Source organism: Pelodiscus sinensis, chromosome 3 (assembly GCF_049634645.1).
Source record: "Pelodiscus sinensis isolate JC-2024 chromosome 3, ASM4963464v1, whole genome shotgun sequence".
Taxonomy (NCBI): domain Eukaryota; kingdom Metazoa; phylum Chordata; order Testudines; family Trionychidae; genus Pelodiscus; species Pelodiscus sinensis.
In genome coordinates, this window is record NC_134713.1 from 155,506,520 (window position 1) to 155,533,057 (window position 26,538).

A 26,538-nucleotide genomic window follows, 5' to 3' on the forward strand; every position below is an offset into this window, starting at 1 on the left:
CCTCCTCGCTAAGCAGTGGGCCTACCCTGTCCTTGGTCTTCCTCTTGCTTTTAATGTATTTATAAAAGGTCTTCTTGTTTCCCTTTATGCCTGTAGCTAGTTTGATCTCATTTTGTGCCTTTGCCTTTCTAATCTTGCCCCTGCATTCCCGTGTTGCTTGCCTATATTCATCCTTTGTTAGTTGTCCTAGTTTCCATTTTTTATATGACTCCTTTTTTATTTTGAGATCATGCAAGATCTCCTTGTTAAGCCAAGCTGGTCTTTTGCCATATTTTCTATCTTTCCTACACAGCGGAATTGTTTGCTTTTGGGCCCTTAACAACGTCCCTTTGAAATACTTCCAACTCTCCTCAGTTGTTTTTCCCTTCAGTCTTGCTTCCCATGGGACCTTACCTACAAGTTCTCTGAGCTTATCAAAATCTGCCTTCCTGAAATCCATAACCTCAATTGTGCTGGTCTCCCTTCTACCTTTCCTTAAGATCATGAACTCTATTATTTCGTGATCACTGTCCCCTATACTGTCTTCCACTTTCAAGTTCTCAACTAGTTCCTCCCTATTTGTTAAAACCAAATCCAGAATAGCTTTTCCTCTGGTAGCTTTTTCAACCTTCTGAAACAGAAAGTTGTCTCCAATGCAGTCCAGAAACTTATTGGATAGCCTGTGCCTCGCTGTGTTAGTTTCCCAACATATGTCTGGATAGTTGAAGTCCCCCATCACCACCAAATCTTGGGCTTTGGATAGTTTTGTTAATTGTTTATGCTCAGCTTAATGCTCTTCCTTTGAATCAACTGTGTCACATATTAAAATTTAATTATTGTCAAGTACATCTAACCTGAGTGCTCAGAAATTTGAGACTCTGAAGCTTCAAACTAGTACTAATCATTTATCAGAAAAAGCAATGACATTTAAGCTACATATTATGAACATTAACATATTTTTCTGATGTTTAATCCTCTATTAAAAGTAAATTGGGAATGAGTTTTGATAAAATTTTCGAACATGGTTGCCTGAAGTTACCTTAGTAGTTAGCTTGCTTAGGTATATGGAACAATTTGTAGATATGCTGAGGACCTACAGCTCTCATTATGAATAAAAATTTTGAGTGTGGCCCTACTTACAAACAGGCTATGATGCAAATAACTGTCTACTTCACCAGGAAACCCTTGCCTCATTTTCTTTTCCATGAAAGATCATTTGAGCTGAGACAGATCTAAGCCACCTAAAATTCCTCTTTCTAAAGAGCCTTGCCACAAAGGCTATAAGAACCGGGAAGAGGTTATACCATGAAATTTTTGTTATGCAAACAATCTTCTGTACACTGTTCCCTGTAAACTGTGTGCTTGGGTGGCCACCCAAAAGAGATTCAGATGCCGTCCAAATGATTAGCAGAGCAATCAGAGCTCGCAACATGTGTTTATTTTGGTGGTGCAGATCTGCACATGCATTAGTGCACATAAAATATATTCTGCACATGGATGGAAAAAACTAGATAGATTGCATCTGTGTAATTATTAAAATTCTAACTTGTGCGAAGCTTTGGCTAAGAATCCAATTCAAAGTGCCACGAGCAACACTTACCATATTTAACAGTTCAGGACCTTTCACAGAGATGAAGTTCAATCCAGATTCATTTGCTACAGCCTATCAAAAAGATAAAGACAGTTATATCCAGCTCCCACTCCTGGTCTTCAGTAAACTTTCTGAAGTCCCTGAGGAATCATCACAGTAAAATGCAATTTATTTCCTCTCCTTGATTATTTTGGCAAGATTGAAAATACTGACACTGAGATGGGATATTATTTTTCATCTGTCCACTGAACTGTAAAGAATATCAATGAAAAGGAAATAATCTGTCAAACTTTAGTCAACATTTACAAAACTCTTCTTATCCCCTTCTTTATAATGCAAAACAACAATTAATTTTGGGTTGATATAAATCAAAAAGTTTTTGATTTTTAAAACCATCTTGGAGAAATGAAAAGGCAAAAAAAATCATTTTGGGGTCAAACAAAACATTCTGTTTCTGAGGTTTTTAACTTAAAACAAAACTGACGTGAAATTCAAAAAAAGTTATTTCAATGTTCTCAGGATTTTTTTTGGCAGGGGGGTGGAGGGTGGGGCTGAAAAACTTTTGGAAATGCCATATAAATTCAAAAAATGTTTCAACACATAGCTAGCTAGCTAGATATGGCAAAGAAAGCTTCATCAAAAAATTATGCCCAGCTCTATTTTTAAGACACTGGCTGCATAACTCTCAATGATTGATTGGAGCTACACAGAAGTTTCATCCCATAAACAGCACACAGTATTTTAAAAAAAAAAACCAACCAATCAACCAAAAGCAGCTCTGAAAATACTATGTGTTGGACAGGGAGGAAGGCCATAAGAAAATGTAATGCTCTAGCAGAAATGCCATAGTATTTGCAATAGAAAGTATGTGGTAAAGAAAAGTGAGCACAGCCAATCAAGTGTGACCACATCCCCCATAATGGAAGACTCCACAGTGATGGGCGCCTTGCAAATAAACTATTTTCTTTGCTCTCTTTACTATTTTATTCTTTATAATCTATTTCATTTTTGTCTTGTTTTTTCTTCATTTAAGTGAAACTGTAATTATTTTACTAAGAAACTGTATAACTTCTAAAGAAATGCTTGTACTTCAACTCCTGATGGGGGAATTACAAGAGTTCAACTCCTATCACATGACCTGGACCCATTTATTTTCTGCCAGAAGAGCACTGATCATTCTTACACTCCTACCTTTGCCAGCAGTGTTTTTCCACACCCAGGAGGTCCTGCAAGTAGAACACCAGCTGGAGCTGTTAGGCCAAGAGCTTTGAATTGCCCTGGATTCCGCACAGGTGCCTATAACAAAACCTAAATCAGTTATAGCTGTTCTGAATTTTCATTTAACTGCAAGTTAGAGCTAAAGCAAAAGCTGTGTAACTATGCACTAAAATTCAACAACAAAAATATGGGCATAGTTTAGGAGCAGAAAAATAGGTGAGTAGGGACCAGCTTGCAGAAACAACTGACTATTTTATGCATGATTTAGGTGCAATCATTGACTTTAAACACTGTTTTATTAAAAACCTGTTGCTTAAACTGGGTATTCATAGTGAATATATGTAAAGACTTGCTAAGGAAGAGTAAATTGCAGTGAAAAATACATGTGCAATTATTTTACATGTTATAAGATAAAATTTAGTAAACGGTCAGAAAAAATGAATTTTGCTCTAAGATTTAACAGTTCAAAACCATTTTTGAAGTATAAGAATGATATACATTTCCCAATAAATGTTCCATCATTACTTAAGATCATTTAGCTAAAACTTAGAAAGTTAGCTACATATGTTCATTCATAAAGTTATTAATATTTCAACAGCAGTCAACATCAGATATGACAGAAGTTTTCAGAGCACTAGAACTAAGGCCTCACAGAACTGGTGTCAGGACCTCAATCAAGGCATATGGAAGCATGGATAAAAATTATGCATTAATACATTACAGATAAGTGCAGAAGGACTCCGTGTACTCTTGCCATGGCATTGGCATTAGAATCCATCCCTTGACAAAGAACTATGCTCTAGAAAAGTGTTTCTCAACAAGTGGTACGAGTACCCTTAGGGGTAACTTGAGAGAAGTCTGGGGGGTAGTACGTCAACACAACTGAAATTTGGAGAAAACTGAATTTTGTTTTATGTTTTACAGCGCATTATTATTTTTGTACTTTTTACACCCAAAAATTTCATTACTCGCCTGGCTATGATTAAGTTGTTTACACAAATGTGTTGCAATGATAGGAAAAAAATGTGTGTGTCTGAAAACTTTAGGTAGTAGGGGTACTTATTTTTTTTAAAAAGGGGTACTTTATAAAAAAAGGGTTGAGAGAAACTGCTCTAGAACAGGGGTCAGAAACCTATCCAAAGTGGCGTGCTAAGATTTAATCCTCCTGCCATGGGCCATGCCATCTCTCGGGAGGAGGAGAAGGGCTCTCTCCACCATGTGGCCTGTGGACTCCCAGGGTCAATGCAAACCTTTCCACAGACTACCAGTTGCTAATGAAAACACCATTAATTACATAATTACGCCTGAGCCATTTTTCTAGTGCTGCAGCTGGGTAGAATGGTTTAATTTAAATTATTAAACAGATTACGTGTTTTAACTTTCTCATGTTTGTTTATCAAATTTCATTTTAAATAAAGTAAAATACTATGTCCAACACAAAAGGTTTCAATGTTTTTATTTATGGAAAGGGTGAGGAACCTTTTCTGGGTCGAGGGTTACTGACCCACAGAAAAATCAGTTGAGGACCACACAAGAAAGAAGCACAAAAACTCCTCCCAAAACCCCCAGCCCTCACTGATGTGGCCACCAACTGAGACACCTCACTCTTCTGGCACTCCAGCCCCCACGGGGAAGGGGAAGGGAGAGGGAGGACTGAGGCTCAGGGCTTCCCATAGGCCAGATTTACTTTTCTGGAGTTCCAGAGTTAGTGGATTTTGTGGTCACCATTCAGCTCTGGGGTGGGAACAAAAATGAGCAGTTCAATGCGTGGGACAGAGCTGCCAGTGAGTGGGATAAGGATGCAGGATCTGGATTGGCTGGGGTTCAGGACTGGGTGAGGAGGGCAAGTCTGGAAGGGAGTCTGTCAGCAGGAGAGTGTGTGGAGTGGGAGTATGAGAAGGAGGTTGGGGGAATAACACACATTGGCTGTGTCTACATTGGTACCCTTTTCCGGAAAAGGGATGCTAATGAGACAAGTCGGAATTGCAAATGCCGCGGGGGATTTAAATATCCCCCGCGGCATTTGCATGAACATGGCTGCCGCTTTTTTCCGGCTCGGGGCTTTGCCGGAGAAAAGCACCAGTCTAGACGGGATCTTTTGGAAAATAAAGCCTTTTCCGGAAGATCCATTATTCCTGATTTTAAGAGGAATAAGGGATCTTCCGGAAAAGGCTTTATTTTCCAAAAGATCCCGTCTAGACTTGCGCTTTTTTCCGGCAAAGCCCCGAGCCGGAAAAAAGTGGCAGCCATGTTCATGCAAATGCCGCGGGGGATATTTAAATCCCCCACGGCATTTGCAATTCCGACTTGTCTCATTAGCATCCCTTTTACGGAAAAGGGTGCCAATGTAGACACAGCCAAAAGGTGACAGAGAATGAGAATACAGCCAAATAGCTAGTTGGGGAGGGAGGCAAAGAAGTGGAGAGTAAAGGAAACTGCAGTGTCTGCAAAGTAAAATTGTATCCCCCCCTCACATCTTTCCTCTGCTTCGATCCCCCCCAGCCTGTTCCCTGCATTGCTCCATGCCCCTCAATGAAACTCCTGCCCCCTCCTTCACCTCTCCTCCTTCCCCCACATCTCTGTGCCCCCCAGCGCACTCACTGGCAGGGCCGCAGCGCTGAGACTCGCAGCCCCATGGGAGCAGTGCAAGGGCAAGGAGAGGCGGGGGGAGGGAGGGAAGTAGGGGAGGGTTAGAAAAGAGTCTCTTCCCTCCCTGGCCTAGCCCTTTGCCTGCAAGCTGTGGTTCCGGGGCTGAGGTAGACAGAGCCTAGGGCTGCCTAGGGTTGGCTTCAGCCCAGCCGGGTGCAGTGGGGCTCTGGGGAAGGGGCTCCCCACCTCCACACACAGCTCGCGGGAAGCAGTGTGGTGCAGCCTGGGCTCCAGTGCTTCACATGGGCCAACCGCCCAGCCCCCTCCCTCCCCGAAGCAGGAAGCAGCCCCAGGGATGCGCGTGTGCACAGGCCTCTCCCGCCCTGCTCCCCCCGCAACGCATGGAGGGAGGGTGGGGTTGAGCTCCTGCCCCACGTGCCCCGTAAAAAGAATCTCCTCACATACGCACGTGTGCCAGGAATTCCCGACCCCTGCTTTAGAATGTAAGTTTTCAATTTAAAAGTAAAATATTTTCCTAGCCTATCTTGCTATGAAGACAAAACATGGAAACGTAAGGAGTGTATAAATCAATGTAACTATCTTCTTGAATTTACAGATATCTTAAATATCAACACCACTAGCTATTTCACTGGGAGGCATGGATCAATGTTCATGTCACACTCCCGTCAGTACTTCCAAATTGGAGAAGCTAACGATCCAACCAACAAACCAAATTTGGTGATCAAGCCTTGTCACGTGCCACCTTAGGCATGTTGGGCAGGCACTAAGATGACAACTATTTCACTGCTGGTCTTTTCATAGAAGCAGCACCCAGCTAATATGCTTATCCTACAACACCAAACTGCGCCTCATTCTTCCAAAGTACCAACTATTCAGTTATCCGAACACAGCTGCCAAAACTTCCATGACACGTCAGGTGCAGTTATTCATTACTTTCAAAATACACCAAAAACTCGAAGAGTGGGACAGTGTAAAACAAGTTAGATTCAGAAAAAACAGATCTGTTTGATTGCATTATGATTTATTTTCATATTTGTTAGATGTCTGAATGCTATAATTTTAAATGAAAGTGCAAAAGAATTCCCAGTTTGCTACACCAGCATGCAGCAGAATCCTGGGACCTTCAATAGAATTTAGGACCAGTATGCTTTGGAACTCATAAAACCCTGGGTATATGCCCAAAGAAAATACCATGTAAGTTTGACTCTGGCTAGATATCTTAGCATTGTACCACCTAACAGTTCTTTAAAACAGCATTCATGCCTACCAATATTGCCATTGTGAGCTCCTCCCGAATGTCCTCCAGGGCTCCAACATCTGCCCATGTCACATCAGGGACTGTGACAAAGCCTTCTCTCTTGGCGGAAGGCTGCACTGAAGACAGCGCAACAATGAAATCATTCATTTCGATGCAGAGCTTCTGCAGCTGCTCTTCCAGCAGGGGATTTTCATCCTTTAGCAATTCCAGCAGCCTCTGCAATTCATACTGAGGGGGAGGGAAGCAGAAAGAACGGACAAGATTTTAAGCTCTAAGAACAAAGTCATTTTTCTTTGGCTGTAGAGGAAACCCTGAGCCTACCAGAATCCAACGTGGCAATATTCAAGACACAGTATGTGAGAATTTAACACTAGAAAAAGGTGACAGATCAACTTATCTGGGGGTATGTCTACACTAGCCCTCTAGTTTGAACTAGAGTGGCTAATGTAAGCATTCGAACATGCAAATGAAACCTGGGATATTTAAATCCTGGGCTTCATTCGCAAGTTCGAATGCCTACATTAGCCACCCTAGTTCAAACTAGGGGGCTAGTGTAGACATACCCTCGGGTCTTAGTTCAAATCTATCAATATCGATATGCACCTACATTCTCAAAACAAGTCCAACAGGGGCATTGGTAATGAAAACTTCCTCCCACACTGCTCCAGAGAGAGTTCTCTCCAGGCTGTACACACAATCTTGACTCTTTTATGGGGTCTGCCAACGAATCTGTTTACATTCATTAATTCTTTTTTTTTTTTTTTTTTTTTTTTTTTTTTAAGGTCATTGCTCAGAACAGATACATGTCACTCGTTCTGTGGAGCAGCACTGGGAATTTCAGCCATTCATTTACTTTTAATTCTATGCAGCCCTTGAAAGTCAGTGACCATTTATAATAAGCTTTCAGTACATATCTACGCCACTGTGGGCTTTGGTGGCAGGGGGCTCAAAACACTGCCGCTCTCTGGTGGCACCAGCCTCTTAGCTCCCATTGGCCAGTTTCCAGTTCCTGGTGAATGGGAACTGGGGGGCAGTGCTTGCAGGCAGAAGCAGTATGCCAAGACCTCTGCTCCTCCCTCACTGGGACATGCTGGCTGCTTCCAGGAGCGGCATTGGACCAGGGAAGGCAGGAAGAAACCCTGCCATAAAGGCTGGCCTATTACACTGCCAGAGATCACGATCTACTGGGAAAGTTCCCAGGATGGACCAGTCAACAACAACTGATTGGCTGATAACCGCAGCCTTAAGGAATTGTGAAATGAGTGCAATGATGGATTAATACCTTAGCAGGAAGCTCTAGATGTTTAATATCCTTTTCTACCAGTGCTTCTGTTCCAGTCTCTAAGCTTCGCTCAGTCGTTGCTTCTCCAACTTGTACACCTTTCCATTTCTGTTCCTCCAACATTATCAGGACCCTGTTTACTGTACACGTAGCTGCTTCACGACAAAGTGCCATCAAATCAGCACCTACATACCCTGGAGTCATATGGGCTAAATACTGAAAATCAAAAGATTCAGGGAGCCTTAGTTTTCGGCACAAGGTCTGTAGAATTCTGTTCAAGAGGAAAACAAAAAAATAAGTGGCAATAACTTTCCTTCCAACATGAAAGCAAAAATCATTGCTCAGAGATTTAAGTCATCTGAGTGCACTTGGACAGATCCTAATGGTATGAGATTACTTAAAATTTCTTACAGATACTGTATTGCAACCTCCCTTGGCAAGGGTCAGGGTGTGGTATGGGTGTGTGTGTGTGTGAGAGGACAGTACTTGTAAGAAACGTGTGGGATGGAGTGTAGGGAACTCAGGTCCGGAGAGGGGGGTTTGCAGGAGTTAGGGCAGGGAGTGGGGCTCTCAGGGTAGATGTGTGTGTGCCTCACAGTGCCAGCAGCATCCAAAAACCAACCTCCAGCCAGCCAGTCTCTTACTGGTGCGTTGCACTGGCTTATTTTCACCTTTGTACAAAAACCAAATAATTCACACATAACTGGAAAGTCACTTAATGCTGAGAGTCTCAAAACTAATCCTTATATTCTCTTCTGATACACTAAAAGAAACTTCGAGTATCAGCCAGGTGATGTTCATTAGAATGAACTACAGGTTCTGTTAGGTCTTCAAAAAAATCCAATAAACCAACACTGGACTTAAACTGGTAGATGATGTCCTAGCTGGGTTCCACCAAAACTCAAATGGGTTACCACCCACTCAAATGATTACTTGGTTCACATTTCTGCACATGACATCATCTGTTTACTCTGTAACTACTCAATTTTTTACAAGAACCCTGTTTTTGTTTGCAGAACATGAGCAGGCAGGTCTAGTTTAAGGACCAGCTAAAAAAAAGGCACAATATAAATATGAAGTATGTTGGAGCACTTCTCTGTAGCTAATGAGAATAAAAAAAAAAGTGTTAAAGGAAAAAAAAAAGACAGCAGCTAGAGATACAGGAGCAGAGAAATATTAAGGAATTTCTAGACTATTGCTCTGGCTGATGCTCACAAATTCTACCAACCGATACAATTTACTTGCTAATCCAAGATGAATTCATTCAAATTGTGTCATCAAATATGTTCCTCCCTTCACATTAACAAATTTTTTTTAATTAGAACATGGATACTTTTCCTTTCTTCTAGAGCATTCTCCATGTCAGAGGTTAAAAGATTTCCTTCCTAAGGCCCAGTAATCCTTTCACCTGAGGACTGGAAAGGATGCTGGTAAGACAAATGAAGATGCAAACCTCGAAATAACTGGTAAACCTCATTGTATGTGGAATAAGGGTTTTTTCAAGAGAAGGGTTTTCACGTCTTAACAGCATCTGTTATTTCAAAATAGCGCCATAACGCAAATATGCAAATGAAATGTGGGATATTTAAATGCCGGCTTCATTTGCAATTTCAAATGTTTGCATTTGCATCCCTCTCTCGAAAGAGGGTGCAAGTGTAGACATACCCTTAGTATTGTTTTACATTTAAAAAATACTTTCTATTTGATCTGGGCATCATTTATCCAAGCTGTTAGCACTGTGCTAAAGCTTTGACTGGAACAATTTATAAAATTATTAGTAGGGGCTATGCCCCCTGCTCGCTATGCTCACCAACCCCACTCTCACTGGCCACTTTCACAGCCAGAGAGCCTGTTAATCTTGCACTGAGTCTGACTATGCTCTCCATGGCCCCAAGTTACTCGCAACTTTCTTTGCTCCCCACCCCTGGACAGCACCCTCTATCCAAATGCTCTCGGCCCATCATGCCCACTCACACTCCTACATCATGAGCCAATCCTTCCCCTGTATCTTTCCTGCTCCTGCCCCACCCGCCAATAAAATAGTTCATTCGTGTTTAGAGTTTGGAGCCTCTCCTGGCAGCTAGCATGGCCTACAGAGAAGTGACCTGTCAGGAAGGGTTATGCTCTGCGGGCTTGTGGGGCCTCACATGTCAATAAAAAACAAATGCAATCAGTAAAATGGGACCCAACTCTAAACAAATCCCCTTCATTCCAGCTGCTCCTGGGCACCTGGATTGCTAGCCACATCCTAATCATTTAGAAACATTCCCTCTATATAATGGGTTTGTTGTATATTAAATGAAACTGACAATACTTGTAACTTATTCCCTTACTCTGTTACCCTCTTGTCATACTCCTATGCATAAGACTGATTTTTTTTTGTCCTTTAAGAAAACAATATGGAGGAATGCTAAGACTCCATGATTCAACTGTTCAAAAGAATGCTCAAGATTTTCTTATCCAAGCAATCTCACTCACATGTGAGCAAGATCACTGAAGGTTCTCCTCCCATTCACCATTCCTTCTCCTTGAAATGGCACAAGTTGTGAATTATTAATGTCAATATAACAAACTATGAAATATCAATTTTTAAGAACACGGGGCATACCTCTGTTTATTTAGGATGGGTTATTTGCCATACAATCAACAGGGATTGTAAAACGGAAAAGAAATGGCCTAGATAAGAAGTATTTGAAACACAATAGCCAGATTTATAGCAGCAAAGATGCAACTCCTCTGCTTAGCCCTAGTAATATAGCTGTTTTGCCACAGCTGAGAAGAGCCACGAACATAAGAATGACCATACTGGGTCAGACCAAAAGTCCATTTAGCCCAGTAGCCTGTCTGTCGACAGTGGCCAGCACCAACTGCCCCGGAGGGGGTGGACCGAAGACAATGATCAAGAGATTTGTCTTGTGCCATCCATCTCCAGCCTCTGACAAACAGAGGCCAGGGACACCATTCCTAACCCCTGGCTAATAGCCTTTTATGGACCTAACCTCCATGAATTTATCTAGCGTCTCTTTAAACTCTGTTATAGTCCTAGCCTTCACAGCCTCCTCTGGCAAGGAGTTCCACAGGTTGACTATGCGCAGTGTGAAGAAGAACTTTCTTTTATTAGTTTTAAACCTGCTACCCATTAATTTCATTTGGTGTCCTACAGTCCTTATATTATGGGAACTAATGAATAACTTGTCTTTATTCACCCTCTCCACACCATTCATGATTTTATAGACCTCTATTATATCCCCGCTCAGTCTCCTCTTTTCCAAACTGAAAAGTCCCAGTCGCTTTAGCCTCTCCTCATATGGGACCTGTTCCAAACCCCTAATCATTTTAGTTGCCCTTTTCTGAACCCTTTTCAAGGCCAAAAAATTTTTTTTGAGGTGAGGAGACCACATCTGTACACAGTACTCAAGATGTAGGTGTACCATAGTTTTATACATGGGCAATAAGATATTCTGTGTCTTATTTTCTATCCCTTTCTTAATTCCTAACATTCTATTTGCCTTTTTGACCGCCACAGCACAGTGTGTGGACGTTTTCAGAGAACTATCCACGATAACTCCAGGATCTCTTTCCTGATTTGCTGTAGCCAAATTAGCCCCCATCATACTATATGTATAGTTGGGGTTATTTTTTCCAACATGCATTACTTTACATTTATCCACATTAAACTTCATTTGACATTTTGTTGCCCAATCATTTAGTTTTGTGAGATCTTTTTGAAGTTCTTCACAGTCTGCTTTGGTCTTGACTATCTTGAACAGTTTAGAAATGTAGCCGTGTTAGTCTGGTGTAGCTGAAACAAAATACAGGACTATGTAGCACTTTAAAGACTAACAAGATGGTTTATTAGATGATGAGCTTTCGTGAGCCAGACCCACTTCCTCAGATCAAATAGTGGAAGAAAATAGTCACAACCATATATACCAAAGGATACAATTAAAAAAAAAATGAACACATATGAAAAGGACAAATCAAATTTCAGAACAGAACGGGGATGCGGGGGGCAAGAGGGGAGGTAAATGTCTGTGAGCTAATGGTATTAGAGGTGATAATACCCCTTCTGTTCCGAAATTTGATTTGTCCTTTTCATATGTGTTCATTTTTTTTTAATTGTATCCTTTGGTATATATGGTTGTGACTATTTTCTTGCACTATTTGATCTGAGGAAGTGGATCTGGCTCACGAAAGCTCATCATCTAATAAACCATCTTGTTAGTCTTGAAAGTGCTACATAGTCCTGTATTTTGTTTGAACAGTTTAGCATCATTCGCAAACTTGACCACCTCGCTGCTTACCCCTTTCTCTAGATCATTTATGAATAAGTTGAACAGGATTGGTCCCAGGACTGACCCTTGGGGTACACCACTAGTTACCCCTCTCCATTCTGAAAATTTACCATTTATTCCTAACCTGTTTCCTGTCTTTTAACCAGTTCTCAATCCATGAAAGGACCTTCTCTCTTATCCCATGACAATGTCATTTACACAAGAGTCTTTGGTGAGAGACTTTGTCAAAGGCTTTCTGAAAATCTAAGTATACTATATCTATTGCATCCCCCTTGTCCGCATGTTTATTAATCCCTTCAAAGAACTCTAATAGATTAGTAAGACATGATTTCCCTTTGCAGAAACCATGTTGACTTTTGCCCAACAAATTATGTTCTTCTACTTGCCTAACAATTTTATTCTTAACTACTGTTTTGACTAATTTGCTCGGTACTGACGTTAGACTTACCGGTCTGTAATTGCTAGAATCACCTCTAGAGCCCTTTTTAAACATTGGTGTCACGTTAGCTATCTTCCAGTCAGCAGGTATGGAAGCCGATTTAAGGGATCGATTACAAACCACAGCTAACAGTTCTGCAATTTCCCATTTGAGTTCTTTTAGAACCCTTGGGTGAATGCCATCTGGTCCCGGTGATTTGTTAACATTAAGTTTTTCTATTTGTTCCAAAACCACCTCTAATGACACTTCAATCCAGGACAGTTCCTCAGATTCATCTCCCACAAAGGACGGTGCAGATTTGGGAATCTCCCCAACATCCTCAGCCATGAAGACTGATGCAAATAAATCATTTAGCTTCTCCGCAATGGCTTTATCGTCCTTGATTGCTCCTTTTGTATCTCGATTGTCTAAGGGATCCACTGGTTTTTTAGCAGGATTCCTGCTTCTAATGTACTTTAAAACCATTTTGCTATTGTGTTTTGAGTTTTTGGCTAGCTGTTCCTCAAAATCTTTTTTTTGCTTTTCTTATTACAGTTTCACACTTAATTTGACTGAGTTTATGTTCCTTTCTATTTATTTCACTGGGATTGGACTTCCATTTCTTGAAAGATGCCTTTTTGTCCCTCACTGCTTCTTTTGCATGGTGGTTAAGCCATAGTGACTCTTTTTTAGGTCTCTCACTATATTTTTTAATTTGGGGTATACATTTAAGTTGGGCCTCTATTATGGCCTCTTTAAAAAGTTTCCATGTAGCTTGCAGGGATTTGGCTCTAGTCACTGTGCCTTTTAATTTCTGTTTAATTAACGTCCTCATTTTTGTGTAATTCCCCTTTTTGAAATTAAATGCCAGAGTGCTGGACTGCGGAGGTGTCCTTCCCACCACAGGAATGTTAAATGTTGTTATATTATGGTCACTATTCTTAAGTGGTGCTGTAATAGTTACCTCCTGGACCTGATCCTGCCCTCCACTCAGGACTAAATTGAGAATTGCCTCTCCTCTTGTGGGTTCCTGTACCAGCTGCTCCAAGAAGCAGTCATTTAAGCCATTGAGAAATTTTATCTCTGCATCTCTTCCTGAAGTGACACGTACCCAGTCAATATGGGGATAATTGAAATCCCCCATTATTATAGAGTTTTTTATTTTGGTAGTCTCTCTAATCTCCCTTAGCATTTCAATGTCACTATTACTGTCCTGCTCAGGTGGACAATAATATATCCCTACCGCTATATTCTTATTATTGGAGCACGGAATTACTATCCATAGTGACTCTGTTGAACATGTTGATTCATTTAAGATTTAAGAAACCATTACAGGACCCTATACTTAGCTCATCTTATTCTTGCCTTACCAACATTTGTAAGCAAGACCAAAGAGCAGGGTTGCCATTGTTTTTACTCTTTGCTCTACTGGTTTTGTATCCTTGGTAAATTAATAAATAATTTTTGTTTTGAAGACACTGTTTTTGAATTGTTTTAGTCAATTCACTGAAGGGCCCAGAATGAAAGGGTTTATTAGTGCCAAATGCATTTGGGTCTACTGCAGTAAGGTGGTTAGGAAACAAAGCAGCTGCAACCTAGAGATCCACTCTAAGCATAGTTGAATCACATGGCTCCACTTAGAATTGAGTGCAAAAAGTCAGGCTTGTCATCTCAGGAAACCATTCAAAAGGTACTAAAGAATCTAAGGCCGTGGTCACCAACCGGTTGCTCGCGAGCTACTGGTCGATCTCGAGGCCTCGACCAGTCGCTCACAAGGCGTCCTGTAAGTCCCGCCCTCATTTCCCTCCCACCCCCCCAGAAGCCTCACTACTTACCTCCAGAGAAGACGGAGGTAGTGTCGGCTTCCGGCGCGCTGGGGTTTGGCCCCGGGGCTTCCCGGCGCAGGGAGGGGGTTGGTGCCAGGACAAGCGCCTGCGGGGCTTCCCTGCGCGGGTGGGGGGGTCGGCTTCCTGGGCGGGCAGGCGTGAGTGCGAGGCTTTCCTGCACACGGGGGGGGGGGGGGGGGGGAGGTTTGGTCCTGGGGCAGGCGCGCGCGCGGGGCTTCCCTGCGCGGGGGGGGTTTGGCCCCGGGGCAGGCACGCACTGGTTTCGGGGGGGGGGGGGGGGGGGGGCGGCAAATGCTGGGAGGAGGGAGATGCAAGGGACTCTCTGCCTCCACTGGCATCCCACTCCCCTGTCCCCACTCCCCTGTCCTCAACTACAGAATGCTGTCCCCATTCGCGTCCCCACTCCCCGAATTCTGTCCCCATTCGCGTCCCCACTCCCTGAACTCTGTCCGTACTCCCGTCCTCACTCCCCGAACTCTGTCCCCACTGGCACTCTGTCCCCTGCTGCAGAATCCTGTCCTCTGCCCTCCCAGCACCCTGTTCCCTCTCCCCTGCCCCCAGTGACAGTACTCCGTCCCCACAAAATGTATAATTATAAATGCTTCATTTTAGATTTAAATAGCATGAATAAAAAACAGACCACTTATTTCATAACTATAAACATGTGATTTTAATTGTATGTGTCGCATAATTTAAAAATAAACTGTTTACCAGAGTGTGTAAGTAAGGGCTGGGGATAGCAAGTGATGGACAGGAGGAGAATAGAGAGGGCGGGGCTTCAAGGAAGGGGTGGGGCGGTAGATCTTCGCCTGTTCTGAGATTTAAAAAGTGATCTTGGGTGTAAAAAGGTTGGAGACCACTGACCTAAGGTGTATTTGTGCCCTGGAACTATGACAGGTGAATAAAGAGATTTAAGGACAGAGAGCCGGACAAATTTGTATTGTCAACTCCAGATCTTCTTAAAGAGTTGCCCAGAACATTTGTTAATACAACATTAATAGAAGATTTATCCATGCATCCACAGGATGGATTGGACAGAGACAACACAGAGATATACTTATTGTTACCCTTTCTCCACTTACCTGTGCAGACTGATTGGATGCCTCTGCTTCTTTGTGCTGAACATTTGTCCTTAATGGTCCACTAATTTGCAACCATTATACTAATCAGAAGCGTTAGCCTACTAAGACATACCTCTCTCTAGATGCTTCATCAGGAATCCCTAGACAAATTTCTCTGTCAAATCTTCCAGCGCGCCTCAATGCTGGGTCCAACGAGTCTGGTCTGTTAGTAGCGCCAATGACTAGGACCTGAGCAGTGGTAGCCAGATTATTCAGGTCTGAGGATGGAAGACAATAAACATGTACTCAGAAAAGAGCTGTATCTTCCTGTTGGAACATCACTATTTACATTATTCTTTCTTAAATCTGTGCTGCAAAAACATATTTACTCTTGATCACTGTTGGGAAACCATAACTGTTATGCTAAACAGTTGCTTCTCTTTTAAGCACAAGAACTTCTAGATACTTATCTTTATTTCTACTAGCAACACAGTTTGTGTAAAGCACAATCTCAAGCATTTGAAACATAATTTACATAGCACTTTTCCAACATATATATTTACATACTATTGAAAGGGTTTCAAGGGTTCTGCATAAATTCATCTGTAAATTACAACATTCAGAAATAATTTCCCTTCTTACAGAAAAGAAACTGCATTTAGGATGAAATATGGCTACTGTTAATGGTGCATAATGACATTGCTAGACAGGACAGGAAGTTAATTCCATCATATCCACAAAAAGTAAGTGTGTGTCACTGGATGTGCAGAAAAATCTAATAAAGCAGAAAGAAGTTATATAAAAAGATTTTAAACAGGAAACTGTCCTTCATATCCCCCACTTCAGCAAAAATGCCTTGGGATCTTTATCTATCAAAACTGGTCAAACCTCAATTTAAATCTAATTTTAAAGAAGTTAACATAGAACCAAAATTAAACTTCAAAAGAGGAAGGAGGTTAATTAAAAAATAAAAGTATGGTAATTTCACTGCTGAAACTTACCATCCATACAGGTTAAAAGCTGGGCGACAATTCTCCGCTCCATGTCTTTCGATGCAACTTCTCTTTTTGGTGTAATTGCATCAATCTCATCTAAGAAAAGGATGCATGGTGCATTGGACTAGGAACAAGAACACCACTGTAAACACTAGAGATATACACAGCAATAAGAAGTAATAATTTAAGAAAAGTGGTTTTCCCATGTCAAAGCTTAAAAGATATATATATTACTTTAAGTGCTGTCATATACTCTGAACAACCACCCAGTCTCAAACCCCAATGCCCCTTTCCTCCCCGCAACAGCCCTGCTCTCTTTTAGAGAATGAAGAACAAATATACTATGGAACTATGCATAGCGCTGAGATCATTAGGAAACTAAAGCACAAGATTTTTTTCAAAAATATATTTTAGGTCGCTCTGTATCTTCTACAGACACTACACAGTGGCAGTTGTTTGCTGATTTGAAAATATTCAAGTCCAAGAGAGAGATTAGGTATTTAACTTTTTTTTTTTTAAGGCAGAGGCAAGTCGTCACTAATGCTGTAGAATCTGGAGAGCTAACCCCACATAATGGACAAGGGGGAGACATGGGTGATAACAGAAACCATTTGCTAACTCAGGTTAGTAGAAGAATCAGATCAAGTTCAAGGAGCTAACGCAGGGAACACATAAATCATAACAAATTTCTGCAGCCTTTCATTTTATACTAACTTATCTTGATCTAGAAAGGCAGATAAAGCTGTAAATCTAGTGTAGCATGTGTGTCATCCAGCTTTTCCTGTATTATTTCTCTGAGTTTATCAGCATTTTTAGCGCAGAAAGAGCATGATTATGCTATGAAGGAACTACAGTACAAAAACACGGTACATGCTAGAATAAAGTCTTTTGTTGAGACACAAGAGTCACTGAAAAAGCAATTTAAGGTAACAAATACAAGTGGCTAACATTAAAAAAAGATGTTTTAGTTCAAAATTTGTTTTATGTAATAAATTCCATTGAAAGTTAATTTTGATATCTAAGAGCCAGACCATTTTAAATGTAAGGAATATTTTTTTTAAACCACATTATACATTTTATACCATGAGTTTGGTTCTTGTTTCCCTATTGTTTCTAATAATGGCTTTTTAAATGCAAAACAGCAGTTCAGGTTCAAAGTGGGACAGGAACTAACCCTATTCCAGAATCCTTACTTTCTCTGAATCCCATGAAGAAGACTGGTGCATGTGTTGAGAGGCCTCAAAACAGCGGTGATGGTGGGGAATGGAGAAGGAAAAGCAGGTATTCTCAAAAGGCAAATATGGAGGACTTATGGGCCTATACTGAGATTTACTTAAGTTATTTTTAGTAAATAGCCTACCCCTTCTATTTTTCTTCGCTTGTCATTGAGAACTAGGCAGACTAAGATACTCTCAAGATCAGTGTATGGTCACTGCCAATCTAGTCTTGATTTCACCAATGTTGCCTGATTTTAGGAAGTTATTATTCATGTGAATAACATGGGCTAGGAATATAAAGTTCTGTTTGATTAGATAACCGGTTAAACATAATGTTTACATGGTTAACTGATTAAGGGAGGGCGGACGGGAAGGCCACTCCAGCCTGGCTGGAACATCCCCTGCCTGAGGTAGGCCCTGTGGGGCTGGAACAATCACCAGCAGTTCATCACAACCGGTAAGCATCACCTGTTAAGGGTGATATTAACCATTCACATCCTTAGTATAGGCTACACCAGTAACACAGAGGTACTTTGTATATTTAAGACTAGCTGGAGTTACCCGGTGTTGCTCGGTAAACTGGAAGAACAAAATGTAGAAAAACAGTAGTCCATTATCTTTTTTTGAATGGTAGAAAAGTTGCACTGATTTCTATGGGGATAAAATACAGCTCCATGTCATCCCAGGAGGAGAGGGGGGTGCGACTCCGGGTGGAGGTGAGGTTACATGTGGGAGGGGCATCCCAGCTTGCGCCCTGAGCTGCAGGTGCTGTGGGGAGGGAGGGAAGGAAACGGAGGACAGGACAGAGCGAATGCCCAAGCCATTGTGCTTGTGGGGGTCGGGGCACTGCATGCCGACGGAGGAGGGTGGGAGAGAGGGTTGCTTATGTAACCTCACGGACGGGAGGGGGCGAGTCCCAGATGGCGCTGAGGGCCACAGGCGTTGGGCACGGGACCTAAGGTGGGCGGGACGGCCCCTGCAGTGCAGCGTGGCGGGTTACTTCTTGATTTTTACAGCTTGAGTTTGGACCCAATTAGGTTTAAAAGTACCTTAAAACCTTCTCCTGGATGAAAGGTTATCCCATGCAAAGTTTGGTTGCGGTAGCTCTTCTAGTGTCCAAGTTATTAGTGCACAAACATACAAACATTCTCCTTTATATATTAGATTATGCAGGAATGGGAAGATTTAATCCTAACCTCCTTCGATTCCTAGATCTTTGCCAGCAACTTCTTATTTCATTCTAATATCATTAATGTACCCAAATTCAGACACACACTGAAGAGGTTAACTTCTTAAGTAACAAAATAGTAATTACTCCAGTATATATAAAAGCCAAGCATTTTATGCAGTGAATTGCCTAACAGTGACCTATACGTTAATCATTATATTATAATTTATATTGCATTGAAAATTCTTTGGGGCAGGGAGTGTCTTTGTTCTGGGGTTGTACAGCACCTAGCACAATGGGGGCCCTAGTACATGAATGAGGATCCTAGGTTTGACAGTAATACAAATAATTTAATCAAATTCAAATTGTAGCAGCAGAAAGGGACCATTAAAAGGTTTTATGAAGAGAAAGGAGCAAGCAATTTATAAGCTCAGCCCCCTGGCCTCACCACTGCTTGTTCAAACAACTCTCTCAGCTTCTGTTCAGACTCCCCAGATACTCCCGATACAACTTCAGTAGCAGCTACTTTGAGCATCGGAAGTTCAAGTTCCTGGAATAAATGTAAAGAGCATCAATATGAAATTTTTAAACTTGTCTTCCAGCTCCCACTTTAACAATTTATATAGCCCACAGCCATTTAAGTGAAAGTAGCATTAAAAACAAAAAAGAGATACTGTATGGACAAGCTTGGCAATACAAGTCCTTCATTTATCCCCAGAACAGGCCCAAAGACAGTGACAGTGCAACTGCTCTATCATGCCATAAAACTAACTGTCTTTACCCTGAATTGCAGGTACCCTCTACAATTAAAAAGTGGTTCATTCTCAGAACTAAAATGCAATAATAATCCCTGACCTTTCTGATGAAATCAGCGATAAGAATGCTACTTGTAGATGTGGCTGTTTGATGAGAATAAATCATCATCTTATTTGATATAGACCAAATAGCTGTTGTATGGTAACTTCCAAGTTTAAAGTCATGGAGTTACCGTCCCATAAAGTCAGCCATGTAACAGCCAAAAACAGATTTCATGCCCTTAAAAAAAAAAAAAAAAAAAAAAATCCAGGCTGAAAACTTCTACTGTAAACAGATCAAATTTTACATTAATACATGGCCTGTCGAAAGTCCATTCATTGTGAATGCTTGCAAGAATAAACTGAACTTTTAATGCAATATTTTTCCCTTGCATGATGCTCTATCAAGGAATAATCCTGATTCAAGTTGCATTTCTGCTATTTAAATTCTAATGGATGTTTATTTTGAGATAAGATAGAAGAGGCAAAATAGATAAAAGCAAAGAGGAAAACATTCTAGTCTATCAACCCTCTCCCTATCTTAAGTCCAATTAATAGAGCAGACTGAAGGAAGGGAAATCACATATTAATGCAGTCTCACCCCAGCAATTGCCTGGGCTAGTAATGTCTTTCCACACCCCGGTGGTCCATGTAAAAGAAATCCTCGTGGTGGGACTACACCTAAGTGGTTGTATACTTCAGGGTGACGCACGTGTATCAGCATCTTACATACTTCCTATAAGGAAAAAGATAAAAATAGAGCAGACAGAAAAAAAAATGTATACACTAAAATGCATAGAAGGATAACTTCTGTCTCATTTATTTCAGTAACTGATATAAGGGTGGTAAGTTTGAGTTAAGATCTATAGCTAGTCTTGCTGACTGCATAAGTCGTTTAGAGACAGCTGTTAGTCTTGCATATTATTTGTTGAGCTCCTATGCAAATCAGTCCTGCTTTGGCTCCACCTCCCTCATTTTGTATAGATGTAGTTTTATTCATTGTCATCTAAGTAATATAGTAAGGGTTTAATTAAAACTAACCTTCAGAGTTTCATCGTTGCCTCCCACATCCTCAAATTTCACTAAAGGGAATTGTAGCTCTGGTCCTTTAGTTTTAACTGCAGGCAGAAAGAGTAAAGGGAATAAATGAAGTTATTAGAATTTAGACACAGCAGAAGCCAGTGACTACAAATATCCACAGGACAGACACTAATCTCAACACTTACGTTAAAAGATTATACAGAAAGAACTATTTCTTGTGCACCAGTTACAGGACTGGAATATTTTATAGTGCAACATGAAGGATCAACATCTCCCCTAAAGTCTCCAGACTCCCGTCCCCCCCCAAAAAATACCAACATTTTGGAAGTGCAGAATTATCTCTGATCTTAATTGATGCAGCTACCACCCACCCACATACTCAGAAGGCAATTTCAGAAATCACATATCTCACCTTTCTTACGCAAAACAGATTCTATTTCTTCATCTACGTCTTGAGAGCTTTCTTTCCTTCTTTTTCGTCTCTTACCCTTTGTCTTCTTTCCTTCACTCTCCAAAAAAGAAAGGTCCTTTGATTTCTAGAGTACAAAAAAACTTGAATGAAGTAATCATGTCTCTCTCACAGACACTTCAAAGAAAAACAAACAAAAGCAGAAAAAAATATGGTCTTCATGCATAGATAGTAAGAGATAAGGTATGATCAATCCTTTCTGTGTTAAAAACAAGTGATAAATGATTTGAACTAATGATTGGTTTACGTTGGTCTTTTTCTAATCTAAAGTTCCAGAAAAAAATTACATGCATAAACTAGAAAAAAATCTAAGAATTAAAAGGTAATTTAAGTTAGGATTTATCTACACAGGAACACTATACAGAAATAAGGTAGGTTGTGAATTTAAAACATAATAGCAATTACAATACAGCTATGTGTACAGACACCCTTATTCTTGAATAAGAGCATGAATGTGGGCTGCTAATCTGGAATAGATATTCCAGGACAGTTTATATTTCAATAGTTATTCTAGAGTTTTCCCAGGCAGACAAACCCTGAATTGCATAATTACTGTAAAAGGAACAAATACTGTCTCAATACAGCAGTGTTTGTGTCTGTGCTATAAACACCTCCATTAGAAACAATGTTAATTTATCAGTGATACAAACTGTACAACAATTAGCACAATAGGATCCTGATTCATAAGTAGGGCTTCTAAATGCTATCGTAATACAAATACTAAATCACCATTAGTACTGTAGTGAATATTTGACAAATAACTTGGATCATTACTATATATACACACAAGAAAAATACAAATGAGTGAATGGAGTAAATGAGTAAGATGAGATAGTTAGCAAGTTGCTTGCTGTGTTTTGTTTTGAACATAATTTAGTGGACATTTTATTTCACAATGATCTTCTTGCTACTCTGTTTTTCTTTGTAAGGGCGGACACTATTATTAGAGCTAAAATGACAATCTTCCACATCCACCAGCAATTTTATGTAAGTCAGCCAGCAAAATGATGAGCCAAAAGGATGATATGCCTTGTCCACTGACTGAGTTCCAGCTTTTTTTTTTAAGCTTGTTGGGAGCCAAGTCACTAAGTTTTGTTGTTTTTTTTCTTTTTCAGAACCAGATTAGTGATTTTTAGTGTTTGCTTTTTGGTTTTATGCTCTTAAGGAGCTAGATTAGAGTAGTGGTATTTTTTGTTTGTTTGTTTGTTTGTTGGGGGGAGGAGACTGCTTTTTACTTGTGTGTGGCCTTCGACTGATTTTTCTGTGGGTCAGTGGCCTCTAACCAAAAAAAAGTTCCCCACCCTGCCTTGAAGGGTCAATGTAATCACATTTCTGCCTGAAGATGCTGGGTTTACTTTTGTTAAACACCACCTAAAATTACTACAGGTTAAAGCTCTCTAGTCTGGCATCCTTTGGATCTGACTGGTGCCGAACCAGAGAATTTGCCAAACCACAGGTGGTTAATATTGTCTAGCAGCATTACCAACACTCCCGCTGCTTATTGGGCTCTCAGAAGGCATTTAGGAGTAAATTAGAACTAAATGACAGCACAAAATGTTGAGAACCAAGACTGTAAACAAACTATATGGAACCGCAGGAAACTTGGCCACACCCATAATAAATAGACATCTAAGTAACTAAAATCATGCTGGACTATGGATGTTGCCAGAAAGGTTCAACCAGTTTACTTTGTATATTGTGTCCCTAAAGGCCCCTTTTTGTCAATTGACAAAGAGCATATTCAACATATTTGTTGCGACATTTAACCAAACACTGTGTTGTAAGGTAAGTGATATGATACCTAGTGACATGCTCTTAAATCAAAATATTGCAAGTATGGGTTGTATATAGAGTTATACACATGCGCTAGAAATACTCTCTACATCAAGGCTGCTCGACATGCAGCCCGTGGACCGTTTGTTTGCAATCAACAGTGCGGTTGGGGTTACGCAGGGCTCAACATGAGGCCTGTGGCTGGGATCCTTTGAACACAGTCTCCACTGGGAACATGATCTACAATGGCGAGGTGTCTCCTGGGCTGGCTGGAGCAGATGGGTATAGGGTGTCTGAGTTTCTAGCCCCCAGGCAGGAGGTGCAAGGAGCACCAGGGAATTGTGGGAAGTTCTGGCTGCTTAGCCTTGTGGGCAAAGCCTGAAAGGTGCCGATTGGCTCAAACTGGCCATGTTTGTAGCCCTGCTTCCGTCCCACATAGAGCGACAGTCCAAGAAATATGATTTAATTGGGATAACAGAGACTTGGTGGGATGATTCGCATGACTGGAGCGCTGTCATGGAAGGGTATAGACTGTTCAGGAAGAACAGGCAGGGGAGAAAAGCAGAAGGAGTTGCACTATATGTAGGAGAGCACTATGACTGCTCTGAACTCCAGTATATAGAGGGAGAAAAACCTGTTGAGAATCTATGGTTAAGTTTAGAGGTGCAAACAACAGCAGTGATGTTGTGGTTGCTGTCTACTACAGGCCACCGAATCAGGTGGATGAGGTAGATGAGGCTTTCTTCGGACAACTGAGAGAAGCTTACAGATCACAGGCCCTGGTTCTCGTGGGGGACTTTAATCACCGTGACATCTGTTGGGAAACCAATACGGCAGTACACAGGCAATCCAGGAAGTTGTTGGAGAATGTTGGGGATAACTTCTTGGTACAAGTGCTGAAGGATCCGACCAGGGACCGTGCGCAGCTTGACCTTCTGCTCACAAACAGGGAGGAACTAACAGGGGAAGTAGAGGTGGGTGACAACCTGGGAAGCAGTGATCACGAGATGGTAGATTTCAGGATCCTGACCAAAGGAAGAAAAGAGAGTAGTAAAATACACACCTTGGACTTCAGAAAAGCAGATTTTAACTCCCTCAGAGACCTGATGGGTAGAATCCCCTGGGATGCTAACATGAAGGGGAAAGGAGACCAGGACAGCTGGCAGTATTTTAAAGAAGCCTATTGAAGGCACAGAAAGAAATCATCCCGATGCGTAGCAAGAAAGGCAAACATGGTAGGAGATCGGATTGACTTACAGGGGAAATCCTTGGTGAACTTAAGCACAAAAAGGAAGCTTACAAAAAGTGGAAACTTGGACAAATGACCAGGGAGGCGTTTAAATGTATAGCTCGAGAATGCCGGGGGGTTATCAGGAAGGTAAAAGCGCAAGTGGAACTGCGACTGGCAAAGGATGTGGAGGATAACAAGGAAGGTTTCTACAGGCATGTTAACAAGAAAAAGGTGATCAGAGAGGGTGTGGGGCCCCTACGGGATGAAAGAGGTAAGCTAGTGACAGATGATGTGGGGAAAGCTGAAGTACTCAATGCTTTCTTTGCCTCTGTAGTCACGGACAAGGTTGGCTCCCGGACTAATGCGCTAAGTGACGCAAGATGGGATGAAGATGGACAGCCCTTGGTGGGTAAAGAACAGGTTAGGAACTATTTAGAAAAGCGAAACGTACACAAATCCATGAGTCCAGACTTAATGCATCCGAGGGTACTGAGGGAGTTGGTAAATGTCATTGAGGAGCCTTTGGCCATTATCTTTGAAAAGTTGTGGAGATCGGGAGAAATCCCAGATGATTGGAAAAAGGCAAATGTAGTGCCCATCTTCAAAAAAAGGGAAGAAGGATGATCCAGGGAACTATAGGCCTGTCAGTCTTACCTCAGTTCCTGGAAAAATCATGGAAGGAATCCTTAAGGAATCCATTTTGACGCACTTGGAAGAGAGGAAAGTGATTAAGAATAGTTATCATGTATTCACAAAGGGCAAGTCGTGCCTGACCAATCTGATTAGCTTCTATGATGAGGTAACTGGCTCTGTGGACGTGGGAAAGTCAGTGGATGTGATATACCTTGACGTTAGCAAGGCCTGAGATACGGTTTCCCGCAATATTCTTGCCAGCAAGTTAAGGGAATATGGATTGGATAAATGGATGGTAAGATGAATAGAAAGCTGTCTAGAAGGCCGGGCCCAGCAGGTAGTGATTAACGGCTTGATGTCAGGATAGCGGTTGGTTTCTAGCCAAGTGCCCTAAGGTTCGGTTCGGTTCTAGGACCGGTTTTGTTAAATATCTTTATTAATGACCTGGATGAGGGGATGGATTGCACCCTCAGCATGTTTGCAGATGACACTAAGCTAGGGGGAGAGGTAGATATGCTTGAGGACAGAGATAGGGTCCAGCGTGACTCAGACAAACTGAAGGATAGGGCCACAAGAAATCTGATGAGGTTCAACAACTGCGGAGTCCTGCACTTGGGACGGAAGAATCCCAAGCATTGTTACAGGCTGGGGACCAACCAGCTAAGTAGTAGTTCTGCAGAAAAGGACCTGGGGGCTACAGTGGATGAGAAGCTGGATATGAGTCAACGGTGTGCCCTTGTAGCCAAGAAGGCTAATGGCATATTAGGTTGCATTAAGAGGAGCATTGCCAGAAGATCCAGGGATGTCATTATTCCCCTTTATTCGGCTCTGGTGAGGCCACATCTGGAGTATTGTGTCCAGTTCTGGGCCCCCACTACAAAAAGGATGTGGATGCATTGGAGAGGGTCCAGCGGAGGGCAACCAAAATGATTAGGGGGCTGGAGCATATGACCTATGAGGAGAGGCTGAGGGACTTGGGTCTGTTTAGTCTGCAGAAGCGAAGAGTGAGGGGGGATTTCATAGCAGCCTTCAAGTTCCTGAAGGGAGCTTCCAAAGTGGATGGAGAAGGCTGTTCTCAGTGGTGACAGATGACAGAACAAGGAGCAATGGTCTCAAATTGTGGTGGGAGAGGTCCAGGTTGGATATTAGGAAAAACTATTTCACTAGGAGAGTGGTGAAGCACTGGAATGGGTTACCTAGGGAAGTAGTGGAGTCTCCATCCCTAGAGGTGTTTAAGTCTCGGCTTGACAAAGCCCTGGCTGGGTTGATTTAGTTGGGATTGGTCCTGCCTAGAGCAGGGGGCTGGACTTGATGACCTTCTGAGTTCTTTTCCAGCTCTATGGTTCTATAAAAGAATCCCACTTGGGGACATCAGCCCTGCTGGGAATCCAGGATGGGGTTCCCAGGCATCTGTCCTTTTTTGCCTCTCCTGTCTGGCTTGACTCGCCCAGCTCCCTGCCCACCACAGGTTGGAGTGCTCTGGCTTGGCTTTTTCGGAGTAAAATCACTCCAAGTAATTCAGAAACTGAAGCTTCAAGCTAAACACCCAAAACACTGGAATACAATTTTATTTTTAAAAGTGCTCATTAGAAGTGCTGTCATATGGGTGGAAATCTGGTAAATATTGCATTTTATTAATATCAGCAGAACTGACTTAA

The 26,538-nt window shown here is 41.7% G+C and overlaps 1 protein-coding gene across 2 annotated transcripts in view; it reads right to left on the minus strand.

Annotated features, from left to right (window-relative positions):
• NVL (nuclear VCP like) overlaps window positions 1-26,538 on the minus strand; it is an 85,753-nt gene that overhangs the window by 47,964 nt on the left and 11,251 nt on the right. For both annotated transcript variants that reach the window (XM_006133417.4, XM_075925268.1), the window contains exons 7-16: window positions 21,187-21,310; window positions 20,775-20,851; window positions 20,335-20,469; window positions 19,388-19,489; window positions 16,561-16,678; window positions 15,693-15,837; window positions 7,939-8,209; window positions 6,666-6,884; window positions 2,762-2,866; window positions 1,580-1,642 (exon numbers count right to left, since the gene is read on the minus strand). In XM_006133417.4, coding sequence (XP_006133479.2) covers window positions 1,580-1,642; window positions 2,762-2,866; window positions 6,666-6,884; window positions 7,939-8,209; window positions 15,693-15,837; window positions 16,561-16,678; window positions 19,388-19,489; window positions 20,335-20,469; window positions 20,775-20,851; window positions 21,187-21,310 — 1,359 coding nt within the window. The remainder of the gene's footprint in view (window positions 1-1,579; window positions 1,643-2,761; window positions 2,867-6,665; window positions 6,885-7,938; window positions 8,210-15,692; window positions 15,838-16,560; window positions 16,679-19,387; window positions 19,490-20,334; window positions 20,470-20,774; window positions 20,852-21,186; window positions 21,311-26,538) is intronic.